Source organism: Mustelus asterias, chromosome 12, assembly GCF_964213995.1.
Source record: "Mustelus asterias chromosome 12, sMusAst1.hap1.1, whole genome shotgun sequence".
NCBI lineage: Eukaryota > Metazoa > Chordata > Chondrichthyes > Carcharhiniformes > Triakidae > Mustelus > Mustelus asterias.
The window spans coordinates 24636240-24658770 of NC_135812.1; the positions used below are offsets into that span (position 1 = coordinate 24636240).

General features: G+C 45.3%; 1 protein-coding gene across 1 annotated transcript; it reads right to left on the minus strand.

Moving 5' to 3' along the window:
• Positions 1–5434: 5434 nt before the first annotated feature.
• On the minus strand, positions 5435–20366 carry aipl1 (aryl hydrocarbon receptor interacting protein-like 1). Its single transcript, XM_078225919.1, has 6 exons — positions 20271–20366; positions 17821–18000; positions 13170–13358; positions 11509–11685; positions 8157–8298; positions 5435–5640 (listed from the first exon to the last, which is right to left on the minus strand). The coding sequence occupies exons 1-6, from the start codon at positions 20364–20366 to the stop codon at positions 5435–5437; spliced, it is 990 nt and encodes a 329-aa protein (XP_078082045.1).
• Positions 20367–22531: the final 2165 nt, after the last annotated feature.

The following is a 22531-nucleotide window of genomic DNA, read 5'->3' on the forward strand; positions in this document are numbered from 1 at the left end:
AACTGAATATGTTGCCAATTTTAGAGGGTAGTTGAGAGTCAACTACACAGAGAACTGAAGTCACTTACAAACCAGACCAAGGGCATTAGTAAACTATAATTTTTTTACAACAATCAATGCTAGTTTCATATTGAAATACTGAAACTTCCAATTCCAGATTTATTAATTGAATTTAAATTTCATCAGCTGCTCTGGTGGGATTTGAACCCAAGTCCCCAGTTTAATTAGCCTTGGCCTCCCTGTATTACTAATCTAGTGACATTACCACTACACCACCATCTCCCCAATAGATGAATGGCGCAGATGTGGCACATTAAAAAGTAGGGAGCTCATTTAAAGAAAGGTTTAAAGTAATTTGTTTCTTTAGCTTAAATTGTCCTTGAAGACTTATACTGACGCAAGCACTTAGTGACGGAGCTTCGTTTAAGCCTCTTTCTCTGTGACTTTAAATCCTACAATAAAGTGGTCGCAAGCACAAGATAGCTGTTAGAGAGTCGTGCATAGTATTTGGAATAAAACATTAGTAAATATAGTTTATATTATAGAACCTCATGTTGTAAATCAAGTTTTGATTAACAATTATATTTATAGCAGGGTCGAGGTTTGTGCTAGATTGAAGCTTAATGAAGCAAATCGACACTCAGATCTGCATTAATATGACGCATTTGATCTGCAAATATCAACCAGAGGTTCAGCATTTGTTCAAAATAATTGTTTTTTGCATTTTAAAATCTCCATTCTTGCTAATTTTACATGATATACCCTCCTTTTCCTTTTAAACTGTACTTGCATACTGAGGAATATCTCTCTCTCTCTCTCTCTCTCGGGTCTCTGCTGTAACCCACTATTCAAAGGTGTGCATGTATGTCCCAGATGCTTCCTTTAACTTCCTCCAGCAGAGTGGTTAGAGCTCAGATAGGCAGAAAGTATTAACTAATTTCCCAGTACCATCCCTGTCCAGCACAGAGAAGCGGAGTGGGCAAATTCTTGATGATCAGTTGAAATGTCACGGTATAACACAAAGGAAAGATCAGAGTTCCTTTTCTTTCATTATCCCTTGTGATTCTAGTGAGTTGCAGCGATTTGCTATTTCCCTATTTCTGCTGCAGTAATACAGTCAAGTAGTTCCGTTTATAAACCTTAGACCCCAGTGTGCTACCAGTACGGTGGAGCTATTTAACAAATAAAAAGCAATGAAAAAAGTGATTATGAATCAGAATCAGGTGGGTTAATAGTTACCAGAAAACCGTCTGAAATATGTCATAGAATCTCTGCAGTACAGAAGGAGACCATTCGGCCCATCGAACCTGCACCAACAACAATCCCACCGATCCCCACAAACTTACTCTGTTAATCCCCCCGAAACTAGGGTCGATTTAACATGGCCAATCAACCTAACCCGCACATCTTTGGACTATGGAAGAAAACCAGAGCACCCAGAGGAAACCCACACAGACACGGGGAGAATGTGCAATCTCCACGCAGACAGTGACCCAAGCCAGGAATTGAACTCGGGTCCCTGGCGCTGTGAGGCAGCAGTGCTAACCACTGTGCCAGCCCCAGTGACACCATGTGAGTAAAGTTTATTTCTTAGTGTCACAAGTAGGCTGACATTAACACTTCAATGAAGTAACTGTGAAAACCCCCTAATCGCCACGCTCCGGTACCTATTCGGGTACACTGAGGGAGAATTTAGCACGGCCAACGCACCTAACCGCACATCTTTCGGACTGTGGGAGGAAACCGGAGCACCCGGAGGAAACCCACGCAGACATAGGGAGAATGTGCAAACTCTGCACAGATAGCAACCCAAGCCGGGAATCAAACCCAGGTCCCTGGCATTGTGAGGCAGGAGTGCTAGCCACTGTGCCACCGTGCTGCCAAAAACCTGAGACCCCAGTGCGCTGGCAGTATGACGGAGCTATTTAGCAAAAAAAACAATTAAGAAAATGATTATGAGTCAGAATCAGACTTTGGTGGGTTAATAGTTACTCGAAAAGCATTTGAAACATTTGAGTATGGTGACCCTGCAAAATAGTTCTAGTTAACACTGAATCATCAGTCATCATTTGACTGCTGTCTGAAGAAGCTAGCGATGCCCTTGTAACAGGGCAACCTAGTCACTCAGTTTGGAAAAGCGACTTCTTATTGTCGCATCCTAATTAGTTCTGATTATGTTCTGCATCATGTTTCTGTGTAGATGATTTCCTGAAACCTGGTGTGCGTGGTACAGTTTGGCTTGATGAGGGGACCTTAGGCTTGTTCCAGATGGATGAGCTAAGAATAAGCGTTCATCATCTGTATCTGTCTTGTGACTTTGTGATCGTGTGACAAGGACAGTGGTAAAGGTTCGGGAGTGGGGGAGGAAGGAGGGGGGGGGGGGGGGAGGAAGGAGGAGGGGGGGGAGGCGCGGAATATGAATGCAGCCTGTAGATTGGACAAATGCACCGTAAAAGTGGATAAATGAGTAATTTTTAAATGAAAAGCACGAGAAGATGCGTCAGTCATTAAACAAAAAGAAAAATGCTCTGATCCCCAGATTTTACATTAACTTTTCATTGTAGAAGCTGCATCTTTCCATTTCATTCTTTGCCTCACTGTAATTCAACCCATTTTCGAAGAACCACCTGTCACATTCGCTTTAATTGTTTTGCTACACACCATTGATCCTAATCATGAAATGAGATTATTTCTTGATGCAGCTCACCCACAGATACATTTATTATGTAGATATTACTGCAAGCATAAATGAAGAGCTCCTTACATTGCATTGCCACACAGATATAAATTAACGAGGTAAATGCACAATTCTGACAGTTTGTGGGAATATCTCCCTGTTTATTTACTGAGCTGAAATAGTTCTATTGTAATAATCAAAGTTAAATAAATAATTTTTACAGCACAGAGAGAGGAATGCAAATGCCTGCTTTTATAAGCACAAAAGTCTAGAAAAGCATGATCCATTCACCTGCAATGATTGGCGATTAATGGGTCAATTGTAGCATTATCTTTCTCAACTCAGCCAGTTGAACAGCTTATTTCTAAAGTTTATTTATTAGTCACCAGTAAGGCTTACATTAACACTGCAATGAAGTTACTGTGAAATTTCCCTAGGTCGTCACAGTCCGAGTCAATGCACCTAACTAGCACGTCTTTCAGAATGTGGGAGGAAACCAGAGCACCCGGAGGGAACCCATGTAGACACGAGGAGAATGTGCAAACTCCACACAGACAGTGACCCAAGCCAGGAATCGAACCTGGGCCCCTGGCACAGTGAGGCAGCAGTGCTAGCCACTGTGCCACCCCAGGAACTGGGAACAAAGATTAAATATTAATCGATCTCCCCTGGAATTGCTCTTGGGTATTTCCGATTGGAATTGTATAAAGCCTCAGCAGCTGAGATCCTTTGTCCAGAAAAGGATTGTGCCTATATTGAGTCCCAGATTTGTCTGGACCCGATCAACTTTATTCAACTTTCAGTGGAGACATTTCAGTGTTCCCTTAACTTTTCATTTGTTGGTGAAATAGTGGCCGGAATTCTCCGACCTCGCCGGTGGCTGGGATTTTCCGGTCCTGCTGCAGTGAATGGCCGAGCACCAAATTCTCCATTCTCACTGGCAGCAGTAGCAGGGTATACGAGACAGGAGAATTCGGTTGGTGTGTTTGCTTCATGTGTGTGTTACCGAATGTGATTCTCGGACCTGTTTCTGCTAAACCATGTTTTAAAAATAAAATCATTTATATCGTGATTTCCCCAAAAACTCTTTCCAGTTGATTTAAGTACTTTTCTTTTTAAGTGAATTCACTGCTATAAGGTTGGCAAATGAGTAGTCAATTTACTTACTTAAGCTCTTCCTTAACTTTTTTGTAAAAAATGGAAATTTTTTAGCGCTGTGAGACAGTAGTGTTAACCACTATGCCACCCTGCCACCATTTATTTATATATTGGGCCTGGAATTATTTAGTACCTGAGTTATACTCTGGTGTATCTAATGGCATATACTTGTATTCTGTGGATAATTGGTTTAAGATCACACACGGTGGATACAATGGCTAATGAGAAGGGGATATGTTTTGAGGGTTAAAACAAAGCAGTTGTTCTCAATCCTGAATCGAATCTTGCTCCGGATACATTCTATCCATCAGGTTACACGTCGGTACATTTTATTGTTCATCCATTTTCTTTCCTTTGTCTTGGTGCAATTCTCCCAACCTCAGGAGGGTATGGTACAAGACCTGTTAGATGAGCTCGAGATATATCATTGCTTTTATTTACAATTATTAGATGCTCTTTTTTTGAGGATCTTCAACCCACTGTATATTTTATTTCGAAGATGGAGGGGGAATTTTCCCATCCCGTCTGCCATGGGAATCGTAGGGGGCGTGAAGCAGACTATGCAAAGGTCCGTTGACCTCAGGCAGGATTTTGCGGTTTTTTGGGGGAGCGTGGCCAGAAAATCCCACCCTGTGATTTCAGGGAGTGTTTTGAGAACAGCCTATACATCAGATGACGTTATTTATGAGTCTTCTGGGGCAGTGGGTAGAGCTCCTGCCCGGGGATCAGAAGCACTGGGTTCGAGTGCCACTCCAGATGGCTATGGAAGGTGCAGCCAAACAGGTTGATTAGCCTAATGAGAGTGGGAGAGTGTCTGCCAAGCCAGCTTTGGTGTGGTGCCTCACCAGCAACAGTCTCTGGCGACCAGTTTCTGGGAAAACTAGCTATGGAAACAGGCCTAAGCATGTACTTTGACTGCCTCACAAGTGACGTGTTTCTTTAGAAGGAACTCTTCAAATGCAGACAATAAAAATATAACAAAATTTACTCCAACTTATAAATCAAAGAAAGGGTTTAATAAAGAAACATCATTACTCCAAACTTGGGGCCTCGCCCTGGGCCAATCCCAGCTCCCCACAATTCCCAACAGGTTCTTATTTATAGTGAGTCAGCTGGTCAGCTGACTATTACATCACTCTGTAATTGGTTCCATGGTTTACTGAGTCAGCTGACCCTTACAGCTTGTTACCATTGGTCACATTGCAGCCAATACAAAGTTGTCACCAGTTACATTCTAACATGACAATCACAAGAAAGGACTAAGTCTCTTATGGGAATCATTATGGGTGACCCATTGAAATAAGCCTAACCTAGCAGGTACTCTCTCTCTCTGACTGCTATAGTTCTTTCCATTTACACTTGGCCCAGCAATATTTTTAAAATTTTACTTTATGTAAACTGTGTTGTGACACCTCCATGTTTAAAATGGCTTCATCATGTAACAAGGTTTTTTTTTAATACAAGATAAAAACAGCCCAGTTTAAGGAAAGCGCCTCCCCCCTCCGCCACCCCGCACCCCAAAAAAGACATCAACTCCAATTACTGTAGTATTTCATTGATTCCGATGATGCATCATAATGGTTCGACAACACGACAAATTCACTTGTGAAACATCCTTTTAAATTGTAGCTTCTCTTCCTCTTCCTTATCCCTCATTCTGCAATCAAGGATCATGAGTTCTTTTTTCACCGCCTTGGTCATTCCACGATCGTATTCTAGCACTTTTTCAAAGTCTGCTTTGGCCTCATCTTTATTCCACACCTCAGCATGAGCTTTGCCCCTCAGAAAGTAGGCTTTTACGGTACCTGTTAAAGGAGGATACACAGTCACGAGATGATGAAAGATGGAGTAAAATTACGCTGTAGACTGGGTAGTAATTTGTGGAGGTTCAGCGACATTTATACACGGTTTTAAGCAAATCAAGCAGGGAATTATAAAGCATAAGAGATGCCAGCTGAGCTCCAGTAGATAAAAATAAGATAACAGTCTCCATGTTCTTTCAGTTTAATGCTCACGAATGCTGTATTTTTGTATTCATCTCTTTCTCTGTGTCTGAAATCATAGAATCTCTACAGTGCGGAAGGAGGCCATTCGGCCCATTGACCATAAAATAAGACCATACGGCATAGGAGCAGAATTAGGCCACTAGGCCCATCAAGTCTGCTCCGCCATACAATCATGGCTGATATTTTTCTCATCCCCATTCTCCTGCCTTTTCCCCATAGCCCCTGATCCCCTTATTAATCAAGAACCTATCTATCTCTGTCTTAAAGACACTCAGTGACCTGGCCTCCACATTGAGTCTGCACCGACTCTCTGACAGAGCATCATACAGAGGCCTAGCCCATCCCGGTGACCCCACGCATTTGCCCCGAATCTATACATCTTGGGACACTAAGGGACAATTTAGAACGGCCAATCCAACCAACATGCACATCTTTGGACTGTGGAAGGAAACCAGAGCACCCAGAGGAAATCCACGCAGACACAGAAAGGATGTGTAAATTCCACAGACGGTCACCCAGCGCCAGAATCAAACCTGGGTCGCTGGATCTGTGAAGGTGCAGTGCTAACAACTGTGCCACTATGCCACCCCTAAATCGAAATGTTTGACGTTGGTTGATGTCTCTCTCTGGCTCCTGTTCTCACTGTTTTTCCCTTCCTCATTCTGTGAATCTTCCTTCAGTTTGTTTCCTCTATACGCCTCTCACCTTCTTTAAAGATAGTGTGTGAGGTGGTGGGGATCTTAGGGGCAATGGTGTTCCCCTGATCCCACTGCTGTTGCTCTTCTAGTTGGTAGACATTCAAGGCCAGGAAGGGATGACAATGGCAATTGCATGCCACAAAAATGGTTTTGCGACAGAACCTGATTAATTCCTTTCTTGATCCGTCAAATCAGAAATAATATAAACATCTGGGCTCTGACTGGCTGAGGTCACCAGGATCTCACTGGTCAAAAGTAGTGAGATTTGATTCTTTAAAATTACAATGAGCCCTAGTCCTGAAATCTGCTTGGCCAAAGGGACACTGCATCATTCATCTTATATCATCTTGGCAACTCAGAATCGTTAAAGATATAAATCGATGTTTGACTGTATGTTCTGTAATAAATTCCTGGTGTCATAAATAAACACATGGCCTGAAATTGGAGGTGATGTCAGTAATCGCTCGCCACTCAAAGGGTAGTGGAAGTTTGGAACGCTAAGCTGTTGCGGTTGGGTCAATTGAACATTTCAGGCAATGATGATGAGGATGATGTAACCAAGACAGTGGGTGAAGTTAAAACTCACATCAGTAACAACCGTAACAAGTGGTGGAATAGGCCCAAGGCGCTAAACGGCCTCTATTCCAGTGTTCTTACATTCCTACATTTAGCCAATGTGTATGATGACATAAAATTGAGAATTGTGTATCTTTGGAATGAAGCTAAGAATTATCGAAGCCCTACAGTGCAGAAAGAGACCATTCAGCCCATCGAGCCTGCACCGACAACAATCCCACCCAGGCCCTATCCCCGTAACCCCATGTATTTACCCTGCTAATCTCCCTGACACTGAGCGGCAATTGTGCATGACTATCCTTGGAATGTGGGAGAAAACCGGAGCACCCAGAGAAAGCCCACGCAGACACGGAAGCTCCATACACGCAAGCTCCATACATTCACCCAAGGCCAGAATTGAACCCAGGTCCTTAGCGCTGTGAGGTCATCATAGAATCCCTACAGTGCAGAAGAAGGCCATTCGGCTCATCAAGTCTGCATCGACAACAATCTCACCCAGACCCTATTCCCGTCACCCCACATATTTACCCCGCTAATCCCTCTAAGCTACACATCCCAGGACACTAAGGGGCAATTTAGCATGGTCAATCAACCTAACCCGCACATCTTTGGACTATGGGAGGAAACCGGAGCACCCGGAGGAAACCCACGCAGTCACAGGGAGAATGTGCAATCTCCACACAGACAGTGACCCAAGCCGGGAATTGAACCCGGTTTGCTGGCGCTGTGAGGCAGCAGTGCTAACCACTGTGCCAACGTGCCACAGTGGGAGAAGTGGTAAGGCTTTAGATGTTGTAAAATGTGTATCTCGGTAATGAAGTTCCAATCCTAATTCCACCCTCAGTGCCAAACTCTCCTTGAACTTCCATGGAACGCAGGCACATGACCATCAAATTAAGGGCTAATATCATTCGTTGTAAGAAAGACTCATTCCAGCTTTATGAATTGTATCATTGGAAAGTTTAAGTGTTCTTAATGTTACGCTGCAGGGTGTACTGCCAAGTTGAATAGCAGTGTCTTATCTTGGTGATTTGCCCATACCTGGATGTTTGTTGAGAATATCGGTCGTTTGCTCCAGCACCTCATAGTATTCTTCCATCCTCAAAAGACACTGGCAGTAGTTGAGAACTAATGTGACAATCATCTTCTCCAATTTGAGCCATTGAACCTCCCAGGGCTTTTGCTAACATCAAAGATAGAAGTTATTCTCCAACACCTTGTTTAGAGTACTACTGCTTTATATTACGGAGGCCTCTAATGATTGGCAACATGAAATACAGCACTTATTATTTATTCTCTAACACTTTCAATTCATGATCACATTTAGATGTATATTACGCTGTAAAGTAATTGTACATACATTATGGTGCAGCTTATAATGCAATCTCTAAGTTATCAAAACACAAAGGAGAGATGATGACCTGGGCACTGGAGTGTGGCAACTGGGGGATTTTCACAGTAACTTAATTGCAGTGTTAATGTTAGCCTACTTGTGACTAATAAATAAATGTTTTTTAATCCAGAAACTCAGCTAATGTTCTGGGGAACTAGGGTTCGAATCCCGCCACGGCAGATGGTGGAATTTGAATTCAATAAAAAATATCTGGAATTAAGCATCTACTGATTACCATGAAACCATTGTCGATTGTTGGATAAACCCATCCGGTTCACTAATGTCCTTTAGGGAAGGAAATCTGCCTTCCTTACCTGGTCTGACCTACGTGTGACACCAGAGTCACAGCAATGTGGTTGACTCTCAACTGCCCTCGGAAATGGCCTAGCAAGTCTCTCAGTTATTCAAGAAGGCAGTTCACCACCACCTTCTCAAAGACAACTAGGGATGGGCAATAAATCCTGGCCAGCCAGCGACGCCCATGTCCCACGAATGAATTTAAAAAAACAAAGAAGCAAGTGTTGGTAATAGGGTGGGGAATTGGAGCAGAATACTTTGGCTATGGGCCATCCCATGAGCACTAACCCTCTAACAAGAGGGTAACATATTTAGTTATAGGAGGCATGATGCAGGTTGACAGGAGTTAACTATCTTTTCTTGTCCTGGATTAGGTTACTGTCTGTGAGGAGTTTGCACGTTTTCCCCATGTCTGCGTGGGTTTCCTCCAGGTGCTCCGGTTTCCTCCCACAGTCCGAGAGACGTGCTGGTCAGGTGCATTGGCCGTGCTAAATTATCCCTCAGTGTACCCAAACAGGTGCAGGAGTGTGGCAACTAGGGAATTTTCACAGTAACTTCATTGCAGTGTTATATAAGCCTCCTTGTGACACTAATAAATAAGCTTTAAACTTTAAATGACTTGGATGAAGGAACGGCTGCCAAATTCGCTGATGACAAAAATAGATAGGAAAGTAATTTATGAAGTGGACGTAAGGAGGCTACAAGGTTAAGCTAGGTTAAGTGAGTGGGCAAAGATCTGGCAAATGGAATATAATATGCGAAAATGTGAAATTTTCCATTTTGGAAGGAAGAATTAAAAAAAGAAGCATATTATCTAAATAGTGAGAGAATTGAGGGCTCTAAGGTGCAGAGGGATCTGAGTGTCCTAGTGCATAAATCACAAAAGGCTAGTATGCAGGTACAACAAGTAATTAGGAAAGGTAATGGAATGTTATCATTTATTGCAAGGGGATTTGAATACAAAAGTATGCAGGTTGTGCTTCAGTTACACAGAGCACTAGTGAGACCACATTTGGAGGACTGTGTACAGTACTGGTCACCTTATTTAAGAAAGGATGTAAATACATTAGAAGCATTGAACAGAAGGTTTACTAGACTGATATCTGGAATGGGTGGATTGTCTTATGAGGAAAGGTTGGACAAGTTTGTATCCACTGGAGTTTGGAAGAGTAAGAGGCGACTTGATTGAAATATATCAAATCCTGAGGAGTATTGACAGGTAAATGCGGAGAGGATGTTTCCACTTGTGGGAGAACTCAGAAATATTAGGTCACTGTTTAAAAGTAAAGGGTCACCTATTTAAAATCGAGATGAGGTGAAATTTTCTCACTCAGAGGGTCATGAGTCTTTGGAACTCTCTTGCTGAAAAGGCAGTGGGAGCAAAGTCTTTGAATCTTCTGAAGGTAGATGTGGATAGATTTTTGGTAATTAAGGGGATGAAAGCTTATTGGGGGTAGGCAGACTGCAGATTTGAGGTTACTATCAGATCAGCCATGATCTTATTAAATAGCAGAGCAGGCTTGAGGGGCTGAATGGCCTTCTCCTGCTCCATGTTCATATTACCATAAACACAATATTATGGTTTAGACCATATCCATTTGGCTTGAAATCCGGAACTTCTGCATGGCACTGTCCCATTATCTAAGAATTGTTCAGGTTAAGCTCTCACGTGCGGCATTTTTGTAGCTTTTGATGTGTTTGTGTGGTTGGCAATAAGATTTGACTAAAAAGAACCATCAAGCCTAGCTCAGCCAAAACTTCCAAAATCCATAAGCACCAACACCTGGAAGAGCAGGGCCATGGCAAGGATATCACTACCGAGTCGCTCATCATCCTGCCCCGGGCATACACTTTATTATCACTGGGTCAAAATCCCAGAACTCTACCCAGGATTTTGACCCAGTGACGTTGCAGCAGCCTATTCACCATGAGGACCACAGTGGTTCAAGAAAAGATTTATTGGCCATGCTAAATTGCCCCTTAGTGTCAAAGAGATTAGAAGGGTAAATACTTGGGGTTACGAGGATAGGGCCTGGGTGGGATTGTTGTTGGTGCAGACTTGATGGGCCGAATGGCCTCTTTCTGCACCGTAGGGATCATTGCTGAGGGCAACTAAGGAAGTCAATAAAATAGCAATCTTGTCAGCAATGCCACCATCCTGAGAAATGTTCTTTAAAATTAATGGGACTTGAAATCTGCAGTCAAATTTGGAGCCTTCAGTTCTGTAGTGCAAGCCAACCATGTGGAGCGGGTTTTGGTCACCTGGATACTTGTGTCAGAAAGCCAGGCTGTTCGATTGTAGCAAGCGGGCACACATGTTGCATTGATAGCAGCTCCACCTGCCCAAGTGTCTAATGACACACCATGCAACTATGTCATAGCAGCAGATACCAATGCCCAGATTAGTGTCCAGCAGACGTACCAGGAGAGGTTGTGCCACAGGGAGAGAGTTCCCAATCTAAATCAGAGGAGCACTGCACTGAGGCAGTTTGAAAATTACTGTCACAAACCTGCATAAGTTCCCTTAGGTAATCAACATTGATCGTTTACCTGATTAGCCTTGCTGATTTCAGTAAACCAATAGCAAACCATGCCATCAGCACTCGGGATGTAACAAATGATATTTGGGAACCAATAGGAATGGACAAAGCAACATGTTAACTGTAAATCATTGCGATATATCAATTCAGGGATATTAGATACCTTTACTTGTAGATTCTTTAAGCAGATAACAGCCTCCCGATATTTTGCCAATGCCTCTGGATATCTGCCAAGTTTAAACAGTTTGTTCCCGGTTCCGTGAAGAAGTGGTACAGCTTTAATTTTCTCATCATCATTCATGGCCCATGTTTCACGTTTGTAAGCACTTGGTGACTCGATCTAAAAAAATTTTTAAATGCATTTATTTTTCCACGATATGTGTCCATGGTTATTTGTAAAGCAAGCAAGCTGAAAACATATTTTGTTATTGATTCGAGTAGTGAATTATAAGATCTACCCCTGATCTTAAAATTAACTGGCTTGCATTTCATTTCTCCATTTTGGGCCACTTCAGGTCACACCATTTTGCTCATTATAAATTTCTACATTTCTAATTCAATATTTCTATGTCAACTTTGACCAACACAGTTTGTTGATTAACTAATTGGATCATCAAAAATGATTCTTTAACTTTTTTCATCTGCCAATTTCTTTCTCGGTTACTGAAAATTACAGAGGGTAAATAGCCTAACCCTGCTTCTTCCCATAACTTGACAATCACAGTGAATCTAAACTGCATCCAAAATCCATCTCCGCCCATCTTCTACTGTGGCACGGTGGCACAGTGTTTAGCACTGGTGCCTCATAGTGCCAGGAACCCAGCCTTAGGTGACTGGAGTTTGTGCATTCTCCCCGTGTCTCCGTGGGTTTCCTCCAGGTGCTCAAGTTTCCTCCCACACTCCAAAGATATGGAGGTTAGATGGATTGGCAATGCTAAATTGCCCTTTAGTGTCCCAAGGTATATAAGTTAGGGGGATTAGCGAGGTAAATATGTGGGGTTATGGGTAGACCTGGGTAAGAGTCGCTGAGGGTCGGTGGGCCAAATGGTCTCCTTCAGCACTATAAGGATTCTATATTTTAAAAAGTTTTCTTATTATCTGCCAGTTGCAACTGGCCACAAAAAAACTTGTTCTTTTGTCAGAATCACATTGAGTCCCGAATAAATGATAATTGTTACAACCATTATTTGTGACATTTTTTGTCCTGTTATTTGTTTCTCAAATTTTACCTAGTGTTTTAAGTTAAGATGAAGATTGTAGATAATACTGAAGTATTAGATAGCACGTTAACTTTCTCCTAGCTTTTAGGGAACGTCCAGACCAGAGAGGAGATGAGAGTAACTCTCTCATTCTGTCTCAGTCCAGGCTTTCTCAGATATCACAATAAGGTTTGATCTCGACAAAGGCCAAAATTCTCCGGCCGTTCATGCCAGTGGGATTCTCCGGCCCCACCGGCAACACATTCCCGCCCATGGTTTTCCCGCTGGAGTGGGGTGACATCAATGGGAACTCCCATTGACAGCAGCGGGACCAGAGAATCCCACCGCTAGCAAGCAACGCGCCACCTCCCACCAGCGGGAAACAGGTGGCTGGGAGGCCAAAGAATCTCACCCAATATCTATCTGATGGATGTCTGAGGAAGCAATGTCATTGTCCCATTCCTTTCTTGTCCAGAAAGATTAAACAAGTCACAACACTGAGCGGGAATAAGGGAGGGCTTTACTGAAAAAGAGGAAGAAAGATCAAATAATCTACCGAAAGGACTAACTTTACCACTGTTTGATTGTCATGTAAGAGGTTAAAAACACATAGAACAAGTTTAACCTTCAGCAGCTCAATAACAAAGATAAGTGGTTGAGGTTCTTTCTGCAGTTCATCCAGATCATCGTATCCCAGGCTGTGATAGGCAAACATATTGGCGAGACCACAGGTATGAACGTGCCAGTCTGTTGGGTCTTTTCCTTCGACGATCAAACGCAGGCTCTTGGCTACAGTTGGATACAGACCGGTATGCTGTTGTGGAGAGGAACAATTGTCCCGGTTTTAATACTTTTAAACAACGGCTAATTTTCACAGGCAGTAAAATACAATAAAAAAGAGACATTCGACGAAAGCCAGAAATTAGGATAAAGGAGAAGCTGTTTTACCAGGAAACATTTCAAAACAAAACATTTCAAAACAAAACATGTCTCGAAACTCTGCAACAAAGGACATTGAACATTTCCATCTCTAATTTTCCATATTGCAGACAGGTTTATATTATTGAGCACCGAGTTATTGATGAGCAGCCAGGGCCGATTCAATCTGATCACCCCTACAGGGTGCATTTATAATGAATGAAGCAGTTTGTATCACAGCATGGAACATCACACAATGGGCAATTACCAATAGGAAATAGAATATCAATTTGGCCAGCGAGTGCCAGTTATACTCGCATCGTAGACAACCTTCAGACTCGTGAGTTCAAGATTACCTGGCTGGGTGTATTACTGTTCTGCAAAATACATGATTTAAGGCTTTGGATGTAAATATCCTAGATCTGTTTCATCGGGCACAACAATTAATCTGTAATGTACTGTTAGGAATGGCTCTGGAAGAACTATTTGACATCAGGACCCCCTTCCCACTGACTGCACCACCCCCCCCCAACTGATTTCCCCCCTGCAGAGTTCCCTCCCTTCTGCTCCATCCCTACTCTCGTTCCACCCACTTGGCACTGCCCTTGCACTGTCATGGTGCCTGGTTGTCACTGCCAGGGTGCTCCTGGCCCTGATCACCCGGGGGCTTCAATGGCCTCTGATTCCCCCAGCAAGGCCATCACGTCTGGTCTCCTTTGGTGGGGACCATGAGTGATTCTCGCTGGGGAGAACTTCAGCTGGCAAAGTGGTTAAGGTAATTAAATTCGCCTCCCGCTCGATCTTACCTCCTTGCCTCGTCAAAAGTCAGACGGGATGAGGTTGTAAGATTTCTCTCAATGTGTAGGTTCGATGGATTAGCCATGGGAAATGTGTGGGTTTCCAGGGATAGGGCGGGGGAGAGGGTCTTGGTAAGATATTCTGTCAGAGAGTTGGTGTAGACTCGATGGGCCAAATGGCCTCTTTTGCACTGTAAGGATTCCATGAAGATGTAGGTGTTGATGTATTTGTGCATTTGTTGGTGGGCAGCATAAGAGGGCAATAATGAATGCCTGAAAAAACTGTGATGTATATCGTCTTGGTGACTGAGGTGTAAGATCAACTGAAATTTAAGATGGGTCAGGAAGAAAACTTCCATTGAGTGGTCAGCTTTGGAGTACATTCATAATACTCTTTACAATGCATGATTCTTCTAGAAATATTGGGTGAAATCTTGTTGCTTCCGGCATGAAAAACACGTGTTACCTGTTGACAGAATCAGGGTGTTTCCAGACCAAATTTTATGCCTCATTATTGATCATTTTTGTGCCCGAGTTTCACGCTTCTCCAGCAGTGCGTGCCCTCTGATCCTGTAAAGATTTAACTGCTGCAATCACTGGAGGCCTCGATATAAACGGCTCCCAGCACTTGTTCCAGAATAACTGCAGGTGATGGCAGCACCGTGCTTTTCAGAGGGAGCCCTGACCAGGATGCGGAATGGATTGGAGCAGCGGTGGGACACATTTACTCCCCACTCCAGGAGGCAGTCTTCCAGCAGGGTCTCCAGCCTCACCCTGGTGAGTGCAAGCGCAGTCCAGAAGAAGATGGGGGCAGCAGTGTCGGATGAAGATGAATGATCCTCTTTCCTCAGCCAGGGTAAGTAAACCACCCCCATTGTCCCACTGGGCCCTCTCGCACCCCAAACCCTTTCTCTCACTCAGCCACCTTAGCCTTTGCCACCAACAAGCACCAGGTTCCCCCCCTCCCTCCCACAATCACCATGTTTCCTCCAGTAGCTGCTGTGCTCCTCACACTCCAGCTCCCACCCAAGCCCTATGCTTGTCACACCTCATCACCATCTTAAATGTCAACACTCCCGCCTACATTCTCCCTCTCTGTGTCATTGCAGGACAAACTTAACCATAACAGGCATGAGCGGGTGCAGCCAGCTGGAGTCATGCCTAAGCTGAGAACCCCCACACATTTTGAGGACTGAGCCCTTGACCTGGCCAGGGAGGAGGAAGAGTGTGTCTGCACTGCTGATGAAGTGAGGCAGTAGAGAAACAGGAGAATCCTCAACACATTAATGTTGTCATTCCTCAAGTCTCAAGTGAATAATCAATGTTCCCTCTGCATCTCCTGTAATGCACTGATCCATGTCCCCTCTCTTGCAAGCCAGCCAGCGGAACAGGCCAGATCATCCTGGCGGCACGGTGGTGCAATGGTTAGCACTGCTGCCTCACAACGCCAGGGACCCAGGTTCAATTCCTGGCTCAGGTCATTATCTGGATGGAGTTTGCACATTCTCCCCGTGTCTGCGTGGGTTTCCTTCGGTTGCTCCGGTTTCCTCCCACAGTCCAAAGATGTGAGGGTTAGGTTGATTGGCCATGCTAAATTGACCCTAGTGTCAGGGGGATTAACAGGGTATATGTGTGGGGTTACGGGAATAGGGCGTGGGTGGGATTGTGATCAGTACAGACTCGATTGGCTGAATGTCCTCCTTCTGTACTGTAGGGATTCTGTGGTTCTAGGATCCTCACGCCCCCCGGACCCACTGGACTCCAGCAGTTCAGAAGGGGACTTCTCCAACCCCACCATGGAAGAGGCGTCAAAGCTGTCACCCACACCCAGTACCAGGGCAGATACTTACACCCCAGTGGGTCCATTACCATAGACAGGCTTTTGGGTCACTCATTGGTGAGCACCTCTCAGCTGAAAATCCACATTCCTGAATCCGCCACTCTGCCCTGACAACCCGACCTCTCATGGGACCCCCACCCAGGTAACTCAGGCATCCCGGTGCTGAGCCTCTTGTTTCCAACTCCTCCCACCATCTGGCCAGCCCCCAATAAGGAAGGACAGGCACTCCCTCAATTGCGATATGGACAGGAACCCAGGAAGGAGGACACGGGAAGCGATGCCTGCACACCAGCCTTCACACCCCCTTTAAAGCAAGGGGTAATCCAACATGAAGGGAGGGTAAGGCTTGCAAGTGACCTCTCCTGAACCCTCTCCCTGAAATGGCGATTCTGGGACCCCCCCACCTCTGCCCCCGATTTGAAAGTATCCATGTCCCCCAAGTCCTCTCCGGTGCCCCGTCAGCAGTGAACACCCTGGAGGATGCCGGCTGCATGAACACTCACCTCTGAAATCCCCCTCGAAGGTGAAGGTGCCAGTTCGCATTTGTGTAGACCTGTTGTAAATGCGTCAGTGTGACGTCACACCGGTACCCGCTGACTATCCGGTGAGTCCCGGAGAGAATCAGAGAATCATAGAATCATAGAACCCCTACAGCGCGGAAGGAGGCCATTCAGCCCATCGAGCCTGCACCAACAATAATGCCACCCAAGCCCCATCCCCGTAACCCTTCCATATTTACCCTGCTAGTCCCCCTGTCACTAAGGGGCAATTTAGCATGGACAATCAACCTAACTGCCACATCTTCGGAGAGTGCTCACTAATCACATGCTAATGTATTAAAATGAGCTTTCTGACATCCCGCGGCACGTTTCACCGGCGAGGGTTGGGTAAGATCAGAACTCTCCGGTGCAAGACATCACACATTTCGGATTTTGAGCATGCGCTGCCATTCCCGCAGGCAGAGAGCGTGGGCCCCAAATATCTCTTCCTTTCTCAATTAGTTTTCTCCTTTCCTCCTAACGTGTACGAGTATAATGTATGAGTGCTGCTTCCTCACCCATTCTTCATGTGTGGGCCTTGACATTTTAGTACTGGCAGGCTACTCAAGCACTGTTCCTTCTGCAAGAATAGCCTGTCCAAGTCGCACTAGCTTGGCGGCATTAGATTAAAAATTCTAATTTGTGACTTCGGCTTTACGAAATTAGATAAATTAGCATCAGCTCAGACCGCATGTAGTTTAATTAAAACAATTCTTTATTGGAAACTGTTACCTAGCTGTTTCAAAGTTACACCGCCTGATGTAAAGGATAATTGGATGGGATCCCAGGTTTATTTTAAGCACAAAAGGTACTTGCAATGATTTACTTTCCTAACCTTAAATCATTGAAATATTGTTTATCCCAAAGGGAAGAATCTGTGTACGGGTTTTTAAGCATTTTTAAAAATGTTCTCGTTCACCTTTTCGAATGCCATGCTACATTAAGTGACCGTAAATCATCCTTCTGCAGGTATAGTGTGTCCATATGTTGGCAGCTTAGCTTAATCTGCTTACTCCTGCCTAAGGATGTGAATTAATGACTAAACAGAAAAATGGATTGCGGGGCATTGTGACAGGAGGCATTATTCATCCGAAGATTAATGCAAAACACTGAGGAACTTCATTTCCTTTGGATAGCGGGCCATCAGTCCACTGCTTTCCCACCCAAAATCTACACACTTACAATGACATCGCACCAGAACTCGGCAACCTCCCCGATCCTCATGGACGATATTAAAATTTCCCAGACTTCCAGTTTAAACATATTGCCGTAGATGAATTCCATTGGCCTGCCAACTTGCTTACTGTCATCGATGACCGTCCGATCTCCGTCACATTTTATTGTTCGAAAATGAAATGTGACCTATTGTAACAAAGAATAAAGGCAGTTAGTCAGTTTGTTTTTAACTTCTAGCTTTTTAAACAATAATATTTAATCGATTATGGGGATACTATGTTCCCTGCAAGTGCCCTGGTTGATAATTTCATGTCCAATTACCTACATAGAACATAGAATCCCTACAGTGCAGAAGGAAGCCATTCGGCCCATCGAGTCTGCACCGACCACAATCCCACCTAGGCCCTATCCCCGTAACCCCACATATTTACCCTGTTAATCCCCCTGACACCAGGGTCAATTTAGCATGACCAATCAATCTTACCCGCACATTTTTGGACTGTGGGAGGAAACCGGAGTACCCGGAGGAAACCCACGCAGACATGGGGAGAATGTGCAAACTCCACACAGACATTGACCTGAGGCAGGAATTGAACCCAGATCCCTAGCACTGTGGCAGCAGTGCTAACCACTGTGCCACCATGCCACCCTGTGCTGTTTTGGCACAGTTGCTATGTAAGACCATAAGATATAGGAGCAGAATTAGACCATTCAGCCCATCAAGTCTACTCTGCCATTCAATCATCGTTGATACGTTTCTCAACCCCATTCTCCCGCCTTTTGCCCATAACCTGAGATCCCCTTACCAATCAAGGACCTATCTATGTCTGTCTTAAATTATAATTTATTTAGAATCATAGAAACCCTACAGTGCAGAAAGAGGCCATCTGGCCCATCAAGTCTGCACTGACCACAATCACACCCAGGCCCTACCCCCATATCCCTACACATTTACCCGCTAAGCCCCGCATCTCAGGACACTAAGGGGCAATTTTAGCATGGCCAATCAACCTAACCCGCACATTTTTGGACTGTGGGAGGAAACCGGAGCACCCGGAGGAAACCCACGCAGACATGAGGAGAATGTGCAAACTCCACACAGACAGTGACCCAAGCCGGGAATCGAACCCAGGTCCCTGGAGCTGTGAAGCAGCAATGCTAACCACTGTGCTACCGTGCCGCCCATGAAATTAGTGAAATCTGGAATTAAAAGTTACCATGGATCCAGCATCAATCATATCTAAAAACCCAACTGGTTCACTAATGTCCTTTTAAGGAAGGAAATCTGTCATCCTTACCTGGTCTGACCTACTTGTGACTCCAGACCTCTTTGGTCAACTTTTGTGGGTGCCCTCTGAAGAGGCCTACCAAGCCACTAAAAGGGCAATTAGGGGATGGGCAACAAATGCCAGCCTTGCCAGAGACATGCCATCAAAACAAGCGCCTATGCCGAAATCATGCTGCCATTCACGCCGGCAGGATCTTACAACCCCTCCAAAGATGCACCCCCGCCACGGGTTTCCCAGCAGCGAGGGATGCGTTAAATGGGAAACATTGTTGACAACGACGGGTCCATAAGATCCTGCTGCCAGCGGGTGGCACGCCACGTCCCACCATTGTGAAATCCGCCGTGGTGAGGGAGAAAAATCCCACCCATAGAAAACTTACATGATTATAATTACCTGAACATTACTGAAATCCCATGATAATTACATGTTTGTTTCCAGGCATTTCATATAGTAATAATCTATCGAAAATTCATAGGATTACTTTTTAACAGCGCAGTTAGAATACAATACTCCTGCAGTACTTTGGTGGACAAGGATTGACCATTTTCCAGTTCTAAATTTTTACTATTTAACAAAAAGAACATCAATATCAGATTGACTCCCTTTGAACCATTAATGAAAGCTATGGTTCAATAGTTAGAATGATTCAAAATGAATTTGATCTGTTAGAATATAATGAAATATGTTGCCTCGATCATGCCAAAATTATATTAAATCGAGTAATATTGATATTTGGAAATTAAAATACTAATACCATCAACATGACAAATAGTTACAATTTTAAAAAGTTACCATAGTCCCAGATTACCATAGGCTGCTCTCCCCTTTGAGGGGGCAATATTAACCTGAGGATCCACCACACCTCAGGCAAGAGGCAAGATTGGGAAGGCAGGGCCTCCATGGATAACCTCAGTTGGTACTAGAATTGATCCTGCACTGTTGTTATTACTCTGCATCGCTAACCAACCATCCAGCCAACTGAGCTAAACCAAACACTGCAATACACTGCAACAAATACCATCATTATGGTAGAACATTACAATACACTACAACAAGAATCTACCCTTTTTACGTTGTCTGTACGTACACTGCCTTTGATTCAAGATTGACAATATTAGAAAGTCGTAATATTTTCAGTAAATAATACTTAAATGCAGTTGAACCTACTTTAGATCCGGTGAGAAATTTTGGCAGCTCACCAGTTCCTCCATGGAGAATTGTCTTTTTAATACCTTCAACATTTGCCAGATATGTTTCCTCCATGACTGGTGTTCAACAGAATGTGGTATAGAATTGCAGTTTATACTCTCAGTAAACACGTAATAGTGTGCGAAGATTACCTGGCAAACTTAGCCTTATAAACAGGATTAAACAGCTGGGGAGCCAATGGCTTGAAGCAGCAATGTAATAAGGCACTCTAATTGATTAAGAATATCCCCATTACATAATTCTTGATCCGCTTAGTAGTAGTACCGAATTTTCTGGAAGAAATTAGCATGCCTCTTAATTCTGATTTAGCTGCAAGGGGATGAAATTTGGATATTTAAGAACTCAAGTAAAATGTTCCAATCCTGTGTGATAGCACGGGCCCTATTTTACCATTTTGATTCTAAGTGCTGGGTGGACTTGAAACTGGGAGTGTTTCAGATCCGGCTTTTAGACCCGTTCTCAGGCGTCCCCCATACGCACTCTGACTGCAAAAATATCAGCGAGTCCGAATCGGGCTGCACAAGCCTGTGGGTGGGGCTTAACGTGCCTGAAATCCTGCAGCTCCGATTGGAGTCTTCAACTGCTCATGCGCGGAAAAGAAAAGATGGAATGCTGCTCCCTTGGCACATCCCTCCCGGGCTGGATAATGTCTCCCCCTGGCCCTGACAGACATTGCCCCATCCCCACAACATTACTGACCCCCTTATTCCCCCACCCTCCACCACCCAGACCAATCACGGTCCCCTCCCCCCCCCTTCCCCCCACCAATCTCAGGCAGAGTGGCAGCGGACCCCCATTCCCCCCTCCCTCACTGATCTCAGGCTGAGTGATCCACCCTCCCCTTCCCCCCTTCACTAATCTCAGGCAGAGTGGCAGCGAACCCCCCTCCCCCCCCCCCCCCCCCCCACTGATCACAGGCAGCGTGGCAGTGGACCCCCCTCCCCCCACTGATCACATGTAGGGTCACAGAGGACCCCCCCCAATTCCCCCAACTGATCACAAGCAGAGTAGCAGCGGTCCCCTCCCTTCCGCCCCACCGATCTCAGGCAGAGTGGCAGCGGACACCCATTCCACCCCCCCCCCCCCCCCACTGATCTCAGGCAGAGTGATCCACCCTCCCCTTCCCCCCTTCACTAATCACAGGCAGAGTGGCAGCAAACCCCCCTCCCCCCCCCACTGATCACAGGCAGCGTGGCAGCGGGCCCCCCTTCCCCCCCCCCCACCCCCACTGATCGCAGGCAGAGTGGCAGCGGAGCCCCCTTCCCTCCCCCCCACTGATCGCAGGCAGAGTGGCAGCGGAGCCCCCTTCCCTCCCCCCCACTGATCACAGGCAGAGTGGCAGCGGAGCCCCCTTCCCCCCCAACTGATCACAGGCAGAGTGGCAGTGGACCCCCCTCCCCCCCACTGATCACAGGTAGAGTCACAGAGGACCCCCCCCAATTCCCCCAACTGATCACAAGCAGAGTAGCAGCGGTCCCCTCCCTTCCGCCCCTCCGATCTCAGGCAGAGTGGCAGCGGACACCCCTACCCCCAACTGATCACAGGCAGAGTGGCAGCAGACCCCGCTTCCCCCCCCACTGATCTCAAGCAGAGTGGCAGCAGACCCACCTCCCCACCGACCCTCCCCCCACCCATCTCAAGCAGAGAGCCGTCGGACACTAGGCACCTACCTCCTCACTAACTGGAGCGCCCGAATCGCACTTATAAGGAGTATGTCTGTTTCGTGCCAATTCCGGATGAGTGAACGCAGTGGTAAATGGGGAAGTGCTGATAAAGTTGGGCGTGCAGCCCATTAAGTCAATTTAAATGGATGCAAATACATTTACATGGCCGTCGCACCGTTTCGGGCGCGGTCCTGATCGCAGCCATTTTCAGGCCTTGGAAAAGAGCGAACCGACACGAAGGAGGGCGCAGATGGCGCTACTCGCCTCATGCCCAACTTTACCAAATTTTCATGCCCGAAAACGGGCGCAGCGCGATTGTAAAGTCGGGCCCTACAATTCACTTCAACAAAGGTAGGAGGGGGAGGGGGAGCAGCCAAGTCTCTTGATCTTGATCCATTATCCAGTGACCCTACTTAGCAAGTGTTTGTGTGAGGGCTCTGGGTAAATACGTGCATGATGGAAATCAGTTGTAGTGTCTCCACTGTTGAATTGCATGCTGTGGGTGATTATTCCCCTTTGAGGCACACATACCCCAGGTTAAGTCATCGGAGGATA